Raw genomic sequence first — 12,359 nt, forward strand, 5'->3', positions numbered from 1 at the left:
AGATTTCGGCCGCGGGAAGCCGCATAAGACTGACCCCGGGAGGGATTTAATAGGACCATCAGTTCAATTTGTGGCGCTAGCAGGGCGCCCATAAAGTGCCATGGCGTTTCTTTTGCAAACGGTTCATTGGTCAACAAAGATCTGTTGGTAGGTGCGATGCGTGTCTCGGAAGTCCCCATTCATGGCCATGGCACCTGAGGAAGGAAGGAAGGAAGGAAGGAAGGAAGGAAGGAAGGAAGGAAGGAAGGAAGGAAGGAAGGATAAAGAAGATAAAATTCAGGGTAACAACATTGCTAAAAAGGAAGAAAAAGTTGTGAATTTAATTGTATGAAGAGGAGAGGAAGGAAGGTGGAAGGAAGAAAGGAAGGAAATTTCACTAGCATTCTTTATGCCTCATAAATATACCTAATAGGAACCTGTATCCTACATACGTTTATTAAATTTCTAATTTTATATATTAAAGAAAGGTAGCAACACAGATCTAGGTAATAAAATGGCCTATAAAGTGCAGAAAATAGCTAAATAATTCTCTTTTTCTTTCCTTTTCTTTCCTTTTCAGAATACTATTAGTTCCTAAGCCTTAAACATTACACATCATGTTCCTTGTCATCACTACCATCACCGTATTTTAGGACCTTTTAAAAAATACTGTTTTATCTTTAAAAATCCTCCTCTTAAAAAAGAAATAAATCTGGCTTTATTAAGAAACAGATTTCAGGATGCAGGGAAAGAAAAGACCTTCAGGAATAAACTTTGGGATTTATTTTAAGAACTGGTTTAAAATGAGGGAACCTGCCCTTTTAAGCAGGGCTGTAGTAGTGAAAAATAATTTCCACAACATGACCAAATCCTGGATCCAAATGGATTTTTTTAAAAAAAAATAGCTGAATAGTCGTCATCATTTGTGTTTCTCTGTGTGATCCAGTCCCTGTTGATTAATTGCAACCTTCCTCCGGATCCATATCTCCCCCCACCTTTCAGATCTTATACCTGCAAGAAGTCCATCTGAGCTGGGGGCATCCTTTTAAGAAATGGTGGAAGTAAATGAAAAGCAATTGGAAAAATAAAAATTTGGCCCTTAAATTTCTGTTGGGGCTTTCTTCCCCCCCAAAAAAGGAAGGACAGTCCAAAAAATGAAGAACTTAATTTTGGAGCAGGTTCTTCTTTTCTCTTTAGAGTAGAGTAGAGTAGAGTAGAGGTAGAGGTAGAGGTAGAGGTAGAGGTAGAGGTAGAGGTAGAGGTAGAGGTAGAGTAGAGTAGAAAATATGGAATGAAGAATAGAATAGAACAGAAAAGAATAGAATAGAATATGGAATGAAGAATAGAATAGAATAGAATAGAATACAATTCTTTATTGGCCAAGTGTGATTGGACATATAAGGAATTTGTCTTTGGTGTAGATGCTCTCAGTGTACATAAAAGACAAGATACATTCATCATGAATCATAAGGCACAACACTTAATGATAGTCATAGGGTACAAATAAGCAATCAAATCATATTAGGAAACAATCAATATAAATTGTAAGGATACAAGCAACAAAGTTAGAGTCATACAGTCATAAGTGGGAGGAGATGGGTGATAGGAACGATCAGAAGATTAATAGTAATAGTAATGCAGACTTGGTAAATAGTTTGACAGTGTTGAGGGAATTATTTGTTTAGCAGAGTGATGGCGTTTGGGAGGGGGGGGAACTCTTTCCCATATGCCCCAGTAATGTCTGTGCCCCCACCCAGTGGGCCCAGCTTAGACGGAGTCCTCAGCTTCTGGATCTCTTTCCGACCACTTGGAAAGTTCCCAGGAGCTGCTGAGACTGCCTGACAGAATGCAAGAGACCTTCCTTTGCGCCAGGACTTCTTGATGAGCTGCTCTTTCTCATTTCCAAAGCAGCAGCCAGACCACACGGTCGGCCAGCCTTCCTCCTTCTCCTCCTCCTCCTCCTCCTCCTCCTCCTCCTCCCCCCTCCTCTTCCTCCTCCTCCTCCCCCTCTCTCCTCCTCCTCCTCCCCTCCTCTTCCTCCTCCTCCTTCTCCTCCTCCTCGCCTGGTTCCAGTCAGCTTTGTAGCCTCAGGTGTGGGCTGGCTCTCCCATCTCAGCCACGCTGCGGTCTCTTTGCCCTGCGCTTAGTGGGTTGAATGTGCCTCGCAATTCTGGTTTATTCAATGAAACAAAGTAAACGACAGGTAGTTCTTGACTTACAACCATTCATGACTGTTTGAAGTTACAACGGCACTGGAAAAAAAGTGACTTTTTTATCCTTTTTGACACGTTGTGGCTGTTGTAGCATCCCCAGGGTCACATGAGCACAATTCAGGTGATTTGCAACTGGCAAGCGTCTGAATTGTGGTATTTATGATGGTTGCAGTGTCCCAGGGTGACGTCATCCCCTTCTGGGACCCAACTGTGTTGCTAACTTAACAATGGCAATGATTCACTGAACAGCTGTGACAAAAAGATCACAAATTGGAGCAAAACTCACTTAACAACTGCCTAATAATGGAATGTTGGGGCTGAATTATGGTCATAAATCAAGGACTACCTGTACAGCTTGACATGAGTATGAATCCAATCCTACCCTGTCTTTGCCTGATGTTGGGAAGCTCCCAGCCTCGCAGGGAGGAGGGTCAAGCATAAAACCAGCCTGGAGTCGCTACATAAACGCAAAAGGGCTGGGGCTGACCCCCACTAAGGTCCTTGGAACATCTACTCATTCCCAGACATAGGCTGCCGGAGTGGGGAGATTCCTGTAATAAAAGGCTTGAACTCTGCATCTATGGGTTAGGGTTATGGCTAGGGTAGGACTAGGATTAGAGCTAAGGTTAGGATAGGGCTAGGGTAGGGCTAGGGTTAGAGCTAGAGCTAGGGTAGGGCTAGGGCTAGGGCAAGACTAGGGTTAGAGCTAGGGCTAGGCTAGGGGTAGGACTAGGGTAGGGGTAGGGTAGGGGTAGGGTAGGGTAGGGTAGGGCTAGGGCTAGGGCTAGGGCTAGGGCTAGGGCTAGGGCTAGGGCTAGGGCTAGGGCTAGGGCTAGGGCTAGGGCTAGGGCTAGGGCTAGAGCAATTGCTCATACCGAACACCCAGGCTTCTCTGTGAAGGAGGTGATAGAAAGACAATTGCCTATTATTGGTGTGGAGTATTTCATGAATCAAACTAACTACCCCCTCCAAAAAATAAACCTGAAGTTCCGGAACCCTTCCACTTCTAAAAATAACCTCTCTGGGGGGGGGATTAGAATATGGATTACTATCAATTATGGCTTAGTAAGAGCAGCTTCTCTTTTCTCTATGGGTTCGATCACCCATCTCTCAAAGCCACGAAACCAACTGCTATTGTGCAGCTGAGTGTGCTGCAGAACACCAGCATATGGGGCTTAATTAATAAACCCCATATAAACCATGGCTTAGGATCTAAACCTCTCTCCAATTGGGGTCACCCAACTCCCAAAGCTGTCGTGTGGTTTGTTGATGTGCAGAAATCCAAGAGGGCTTCTGCCAGAAAATATTAGGACGAGGAGCTCCTGAGGCAGGAAGCAGCCTCTTCTGATTATGAACCTCTGAGGGTGTTGCATAAACAAAAATAATAATTTAGCAAAGCAAGGTCTTAATCTATCCATTAAACTAATTAACAAGTGAAGTTGAACTGGGTGTGATGCCGCCAAATTATACACTTTTAGGCTGTAATCCTACAGCCACTTACTTGAGAACAAGTCTTACTGATCTCTACAAGATTTATTTCCATAAACTGGGCAGGTCTGTACAGTTAGGGCCTGATCCAATGCACTAAACCGACTGCATCATGTCACAGATGAAAGGAGTTTAATCCTGAGATAACACTTGTTTTTCTTTGTCAAGCCCCTTAGCTGTTGCCTTGATAGTGCAGGTAGTAGGTGTAGCTCACAAAATCTGATACCTTTTAATAAAATGTTTTACCAGACTCCTCTGCATTTTTTGACAACCGCACACTAGCACGGCTCTTCCCCTCCAAGGTTCCTATAAAGAGGCAATTAATTTCCCACTGAATTTGCAAGTAAACTGTCCCTACTTAGTCTCAGATTCATATTTATTTCCCCCAAAAACTTGTGTTTACAGGCAGGCCTTTGAATTAAAAGCACAGTTGTCCTATTTCCTCCTTGTCGTAGAAAATGAAAGAGATTCTTGTTGTTGTTGTTGTCAGTTGTGAAGTCGTGTCCAACCCATCACAACCACATGGACAATGTTCCTCCAGGCCTTCCTGTTCTCTACCATCCTCTGAAGTCCATTTAAGCTCACGCCTCGGTGACTCCATCCAGCCACCTCCTTCTCTGCCGTCCCCTTCTTCTTTTGCTCTCAATCGTTCCCAGCATTAGGCTCTTCTCCAGCGAGTCCTTCTTCCTTCTCATTAGGTGGCCAAAGTATTTGAGTTTCCTCTTCAGGGCCTGGCCTTCCAAAGAGCAGTCATGGTTGATCTCCCCTAGAACTGACCGGTTTGGTCACTTTGCAGTCCTTGTCATATAGAATGAAAGAGGGCTGAGTTTTAAATGACTGAATTTTGGAGTCAAAGTCCACATATCTTCAAATTGGCAAGCTTGAGAAACACTTTTGAAAGAGTTTAGCTTTTAAACATTATTTCCCACTTTTGATGGGACACATTGCTATCAAGAAAACTAGTTTTTAAAATACATCGCTACCAAGTTACCTCTCAGGTAGTCTTGAGAATAGGGGAAAGTATATCAAATTATTCACTCTATGTATCAATAAACCTCCTAATTAATCAAAGCCCAAATAAGGTGGGTAAAATGGATTTTGTAAAAAATAAAACATGAATTAATTTAATGTTTTATTTAATGTCTATGGAGATTCTCCCATCCAGATCATGGTTGTCTCTAAGGTGCTTTTTCTAGGCACCTGGACTTTCTTGTTATTTTTCTTTGGAAATGTTTTGCTTCTTCCATTTTCTGAAGAATTGAAGATGCATCTTGGATGAGAAGCACAAATGTTGTTGTTTTTTAAAAACCAAAACCCCCAGTGGCTTTTTGGAAAAAGCCCCTTTAGGATATTCTTATTTTAACTGGATTTGAATAAAAGACTCATTGTTAGGAGAGAGAGAAAAATAAAGAATCAAAATAATGTTAACCCAACAATTTTTCCATTATACTTTTATTGAATAGTAATCCACAGGGGGTCTGAGTGCAGGGGACCAAGAACTGAAGAATATAGAAAGTTGTAATGAGGAGCAGAAAAGAAGAAAGACAACGAATCAAAAATTGTTCATAATTTTCAAATATGAGAATTGACAAAATTCATTTTCCCATTAACATAATAAATATAAACTCTCTAGATGTGACAAAACTATGATTCTGGCCCCAGTAGATTCATTATCCTAATTTTACTAAAATATTTTTAATCAAGTGGTTGAAAAATGCTATTAATATTAATGAATTATAAATAGAGTTTCCAGATATTCCCAACACTGAGACATAATTAGCAAGAAAGCCATTGCATTCCTATTTTTCAATGTAGCATCTGATCTTATCCCTCAAGATCCCAGCCCCAAATTACACGAGTATTCAACCATTTTTTTTGTAATAATAATATTTTCAAAAAAAAAAAACCCTAACAAAATATTATTCTATCACATGACCATAACCTAGGGTAAAATGATCCCTTATTTCTATAGTCCCTCCATCACCTTGAAGAATGATTGTATGATATTGTTGTTAATCTAGCTAAGGTTAGATGCCACTGGTATAACCCTATGCATTCATTTCTTGGATAGAGATAGAAAGGACATCTACAGATGCCCATAGTGCATCATTTCCAAACTTGGCAACTTAAAAATGAATGGACTTCAACTCCCAGAATCCCCCAGCCCAGCATGCTTTAGAGTTAGAGAGAGAAGAGGTGCCACCTATCAAAACTGGATACCTTTTTTCCAGGTATAAGGTTTGGTCCTGGTAAAGACATTATCAGTTTTGCTTTTTTTAAAGGAAAATATTGACCTGAAAGGATATATAATATTTTTTAAATTATCGGGGTCTAATATCCTCTCTCTAAAAGCCCACAAGCTATGGAGTTTTAATTAAACAATGAAATAATCAGCAATTAATCTCTATAATGAATCTCTCCTTCTACTACTTTAACTCTTATAATACCCAACTTGTCAAAAGCTTTGTCTTTTAAAAGTTGCCTGGTCTTAATGGACGTTTTTCTGAAAAATCAATGGAATCATTCATCGGAAGGATATTTCAGTTCCAGCCAGCCAATTTAAGCATCTCATTTTATCCTGATAAAAATAAACAGTTTGCGCATCGCACAATAACTTTTTAAACTTTATAAAAATGTCCCATGAATCTTTTATTGTAGTCTGTATAACTTTTATGGTTACCAGTTTTTTTTAAAAAATGGCATCTATCCTGTTTCTTCTCTAACCTAATGACTCTCAGATATTTCAACTACAAGTATTTTTATTACTTGTTTCTTAGACAATAGTAGTTACATAGCATAGGGAACTTACCATGGGAAAGCTGTGATCTTGGAACATTTTGAGAACTACTGGGGAAATTAAACACTGCAGAAAATTTACAACAAAATAAATCTGTTGCATGACTTAGTTGTAAGAATGAGGCAACGCTACAAATCTTGCTTGAGCTATTTTGTAAATTACCCTGCATTAACAGTGATTTAAAAGTAATAATAGGGAACTACTATTAAATCAATGGTTTAAAAACTGTTTTTAATGCTAATTAAAATATTGATTGAAGTGGCTTAGATTTCAATTAATACAACTTGCCAAATAATAATTGAAGTGTTTACTGATGCAATAACTTCACATTTATTTTGTGTTTGTGTGTGTGTGTGTGAGAGAGAGAGAATTTCACTAGGCTTAACTCTTCGTATAAGCATTTGTATGTCTGTATTTTAGGCTGATACATAATAACTGTCCTTTTCAAGAGCTTAGGAAATATTACTAATAATGAACTGTATTATAATTTTATTCTGTGCCTAAAAGTTAGAACAATTAATCAGTGGAACAGCTTGCCTCCAGAAGTTCTGGGTGCTCCAACACTGGAGATTTTTAATAAGAGATTGGATAGCCATTTGCCTGAAACAGTACAGGGTTTCCTGCTTGAGCATGGGGTTGGATTAGAAGACCTCCAAGGTCCCTTCCAAAACTATTATTCTTTATGTAAAGTTCATTCAGAGTAGCTCTTTAATTTTATTTTCTTGGTATAATGTCAGCCCAGTTTTTCATTCAAAGTCATCCCAAAGGAAAGCTCTTACAATGCCATACAAAACGACAAACCATATAAAGAATAGATATAAAAAAATGCCTGAGCAGAAAGAGAAACATGGTCAGTACATAACACATTTTTTTTTGTTAATGTCGAAAGCTGATGAGGCTTAGCAGCCACCGTAAAACAATTCTTTTGCGTGAGATGATCTTCTGTCTATGCTGTATTCAAAAGCGTTCACTCTGAGAAGGTTGTCCTTAAAATTAGCAACAGACAATACAATTTCATTCCTGCCCCAGTTTGTTTTTACTCATTCGTAACTAATTCCACCCAGAGTTGTGGGTAGTAATGTATACTGTATTAGTTTAATAATTTTTTGTTATGTCTGTCCTGATCCTGATCGTGAGAACATTTAAATGCATTTAATCGCTTTTTAAAAATGTTTATCTAAACAATTTTTCAAAAAAGGAAAAGAGAATGGAAGACATTTCTAAATGTATATTTTCTCAATATCAGAATAAGTAAACACAAAGTTTGTTTTCTGATTTTTTTCCCTTTTGCAACCAAGTGGTGTAGAAATTGCAGTAATAAATAATGCATAAATAAATACATGAAAACATATCCTATAAATGAAAACATGTCCAGAATAATGGTGGAAAGTGTAAATACCAATGGACATGTCCATTCCAAGTTTATATTACATTTCAACCTATTCCTTGTCAAAGTTTCCCAAATCAAGTTCTTCTATCTTTAAGTTCCCCCAATAACAATCCAATGCAATCTTATTTTCTCAGAAATAAATCCTGTTGATTTACTTCTGTGGTCATGTGAACAGGATGCCCTGCAAATTATAATGCCAATGTATCCCCGATGTTGGGAAAGTCAAGGTTTAGAACTGCAGCCTTTAAGTGTGTTTATTCTTTCTTCAAACACCCATTGGACTGGGATGGTGTAAGGCTCCTGCCTTGGGGATTGGACTAGTCCAGGGGTCTCCAACCCTGGCAACTTTAAGACTTGTGGACTTCAACTCCCAGAGTTTCTCAGCCAGTGAAGTCTTAAAGTTGCCAAGGTTGGAAACCCCTGGACTAGAAGGCCCTAGAGGTCCCTGTGGTTCAATGATTCTAATCTGTAGGATTGCAATTTGGGACTCGCGCGAGAGTACTGGCTGTGCCCTCCACCCACACTCACACCTACCCTGCTCAGGTTATATAGTGTTTAGCCCCGGCTCCAAAAATGTCCCTTGAATGGTTACAATTAATGGACAGTTTTAATTAATGAATAATTCTAAATGCCACCTTTGATTCCTTCTAGGTGGTATCCCTTGGGGACGTCCCCGATGGGACAGTGGTAACGGTCATGGCTGGCAATGATGAGAACTATTCGGCGGAGCTTCGGAATGCTTCGGCTGTAATGAAGAATCAGGTGGCCAGGTTCAATGATCTTCGCTTTGTCGGACGGAGTGGCCGAGGTAAGGACATTAAAGGAGTTCAAGCTTATGGAGTGTAGGGTTTATTTATCCATTTGTTTGTTTGTTTGTTGGTTGGTTGGTTTATCCATTTATTTATTTATTTATCCATTTATTTATTTATTGGTTTATTTATTTATTGGTTTATTTATTTATCGGTTTATTTATTTATCCATTTATTTGTTTGTTGGTTGGTTGGTTGGTTGGTTTTGTCACTTGTGTACAAGATAACAGGAATAAGAGTAAACATGAATAAGAACACAGGAAATAGGTACAAATAAATGGGGACAGGAGGAGAGGGACGTTAGGCATGCTGGTGCACTTATGCACACCCCTTTTCTAAACTCTAACTCTTTCCCTAGCATTTCCATTCTCCTGGGGCAGATCTCTATTTAAAGCCAGAAAGAAGGCATCTCTACCTCTGTGTGTGTGTGTGTGTGTGTGTGTGTGTGTGTGTGTGTGTGCCCACATCCACATGTTTTCTCTTAATAAAGGAGAATATTCTATGACAACGGAGAATGTGTTCTCTATTGTAAAACTGAGATACAGGTAGTCCTTGACCGAAAAGCAGCCCAAAATTTATATTGCTAAGCAAGTTGTTTAGTGACTTTTGCTCCATTTTAGAACCTTTCTTAACCATGGTTGTTAAGTGAATCACTGTGTTGTTTAGTGACTTTTGCTCCATTTTAGGACCTTTCTTAACCATGGTTGTTAAGTGAATCACTGTGTTGTTTTGTGACTTTTGCTCCGTTTCTTACCATGGTTGTTAAGTGAATCAGTGTATTGTTTGGTTATTAACACGATTGTGAAGTGAATCTGGCTTCACTTTGCTTGTCAGAAGGTTGCAAAAGGGGATCCCATGACCCCCAGGACACTGCAAACCGTCATAAATACATGCCAGTTGCCAAGCATGTGAATTTTGATCACATGACTGTGGAGATCAAACATGCAGTGGCTGCAAGGGTGGGAAAGGGTCACTTTTTTCATTGCTGTTGCAACTTCAAGCGGTCACTAATCAAATGGCAATAAGTCGAGGACTACCTGTGTAAGATTTTTTGAAGTGTGCTCTGGGCTTAGTCTTTGTGCATATGAAGTTCTGGCAAGAAACATCGGTAGCTCTAAACTTCAACTGTGAGTCCCACACTTGTACGTCTCCCCCTCGATCCTTTGTGGATGATTCTCAAGCTTCTCCAACTATTTCTGCTGAATTGTAACCTTTAGTGCTTAATTACGAAATAACAGGGAGTAATCGCTTTCATTGTGTTTAATTGCTTCATTTTGATTAACCCTAAATTACCTTTCATCTTGGCTTGGCCCTCTCTCTTTCATTTTCTGGCTTCGGTTCGCTGCTGGGTGTATGGCCCTTGTCCCATGGCTTAGAGGCTAAGCCAGTGTTGCCTTCAAAGGTGGCAACTTTAAGATCTGTGGACTTCAGTTCCCAGAATTCTCCAGCCAGCCATGCTGCCTGGGGAATTCTGAGAGTTGAAATCCACACATCTTAAAAGTTGTTCCTTTGGAGAATCACTGGGCTAAGTATATTTGTTTTCTATGAAATAGAAAGTATCCCAGTCCATGGTGCAGTGTGCATGAAAGATGTGCTGGGATTTAGACCATTAATCTCCCCAGCCTTTTATCACACTTTGGATAAAAGTGGTGTACTTGGTGTTCTCTGAGCTTGCTGGTGTACTGATGTTGTGGCCTACTTTGGTAATGAAACTTCTGCAAGAAAACCATTACTATTCATCTTCTTATCATTCCTATCACCCATCTCCTCCCACTTATGGCTGTATGACTGTAACTTTGTTGCTTGTATCCTTACGATTTATATTGATATTGATTGTTTCTTGATTGCCTATTTGTATCCTATGACTATCATGAAGGGCAGTACCTTATGATTCTTGATGAATTTATCTTGTCCTTTTATGCACACTGAGAGCATCTGCACCAAATTCCTTGTGTGTTCAATCACACTTGGCCAATAAAGAATTCTATTCTATGTTATTCTATCAAGCTCAGAGACCCCACAGTTCAACCTTGAGCTACGAATGTTCTCTTCTTTGGATAAATGCTGGAAAATGAAAGGAATTCTTGTCCAAGGATAATTCTTACATCATTTCTTTCAGCTAGATTTACTAAGAAGAGTTTATATGTATTCCAGCAACAGAATTATTTCCTATTCAGAACCAATCTATACCGTACAACATTGTTCATTCATTCTTGTAAAGAGGAGACTTTAGATTGTAACCATATGATCCAGCAAGGTTTCATCATGGATCCTGGGGAAATTGCAGCTGACTGTTTACATAACAGTCTCCTGGATCTTTAGCAGTCTAAACCAATGGTTATGCCTCTATGCATTTGTAGTAAACAGCCTTAGACCAGTTTGAGCAAGGAATGAGGTATGGTCCAAAAAAGAATGATAATAGCCATATTGGTGTGATTGAAACTCACCTGTTGGAGTCCTTGATAATCCCTGAGCTTGATGGTTTTCTTTCAAACCATCATCACCAAATTAGGTAACATTATCAGTGCATTGCGGTGGTGCATTGATTGATGCACAACTAGGGCACTGATGATGTCATGTAGTTTGGTAATGAAATGTCTGCAAGAAAACCTCCAAGCTCAGAGACCAACAAGGATGCCACAATCCAATCCATATTTTTTTTCTGATTAAATTAACTCACCAGTTGTGTTTGTGTATGCGTGTTTTACAGTTGAACATGGAGTTTCAATTCCACTTTTGACTTTTGGTACACACACGCGCACACACACACACACACACACACACACACACACACACGGGGTCAATCCTGACACGTAGACATTATAAAATGATCAGTGAATAAAACAACAGTCATTGGATAAAAATTGTCTTAATTCAATCTTCTTTGCAACCCAATTGCTGTCTTTAGCATGCATTCTTTCTGTCAAATGTGACAGGCGCTCCAGGTCTCACAGTGGCCTGCTGGCCTTCCACCCCTCTCCCCCAAATGTCGAATCCCTCATACAGGAATTATGAAAAAAAGATTTCTGGGGCTTTTCGGCAAATGATCTTACAAATGATTTGCATGTAATAACTGTTTATGTGTTGTGCTCCGTGAAACCCATCTAGTTTACATTCTTTTCTGCATTTCCGTTTTCCTGCTGGATCTTTTCCCCAAGTTGCAGGCGGCCTTTTTTCTTTCAAAAACGGCGGCCCCCACCCGCATTTAACTGCTTGCAGGTTGATGAATGGAAAATGTTTTGCTTTTATGAATTAAGCTTTCATTTCTGTCCTCAATTATTTGCTTAAGTCTCCTCCCTCCTCCTCCCTCCTCCTCCCCCTCCTCCCCCCCCCCCCAATTCTCTTTGCACAGAGTTCCAAGCATGAACCCAGCTCCATCCGAACTTGACTCTTGAATTCATTAGAAGCCCCCACTTGGGTCTCCATGTCTGGGCTGAGAAATTACAGTAGTCTTGACTCCTTTGATTTCAATTTTTCTCTCTTCGACTTCCACCAAGCTTAGAAAAAAGGCGGCAGAGAGTGGGGTTGGGGGAGGTGTGGTAAACATCTTTGTCCTCTGTTGCAGGCGAGCTTTTGATCAAACCTCTATAAAGCTCATTAAAATATTTTCATACATGGGACAGTTTCTTTTCTTTTTTTAGCAAAATTGGTAATGATTTAGGGTCCCACCCTCCTGTATGGAA

At 39.7% G+C, this 12,359-nt stretch overlaps 1 protein-coding gene across 1 annotated transcript in view; it reads left to right on the forward strand.

The window, feature by feature from the left end:
- RUNX3 (RUNX family transcription factor 3) overlaps positions 1–12,359 on the forward strand; it is a 92,551-nt gene that overhangs the window by 6,849 nt on the left and 73,343 nt on the right. Inside the window, exon 2 of the mRNA XM_014062971.2 lies at positions 8,519–8,675. Coding sequence (XP_013918446.2) covers positions 8,519–8,675 — 157 coding nt within the window. The remainder of the gene's footprint in view (positions 1–8,518; positions 8,676–12,359) is intronic.

Source organism: Thamnophis sirtalis, unplaced genomic scaffold (genome assembly GCF_051295495.1).
Source record: "Thamnophis sirtalis isolate CommonGarterSnake01/CBP01778 unplaced genomic scaffold, rThaSir2_p1.2 scaffold_13, whole genome shotgun sequence".
Taxonomy (NCBI): Eukaryota; Metazoa; Chordata; class Lepidosauria; order Squamata; family Natricidae; genus Thamnophis; species Thamnophis sirtalis.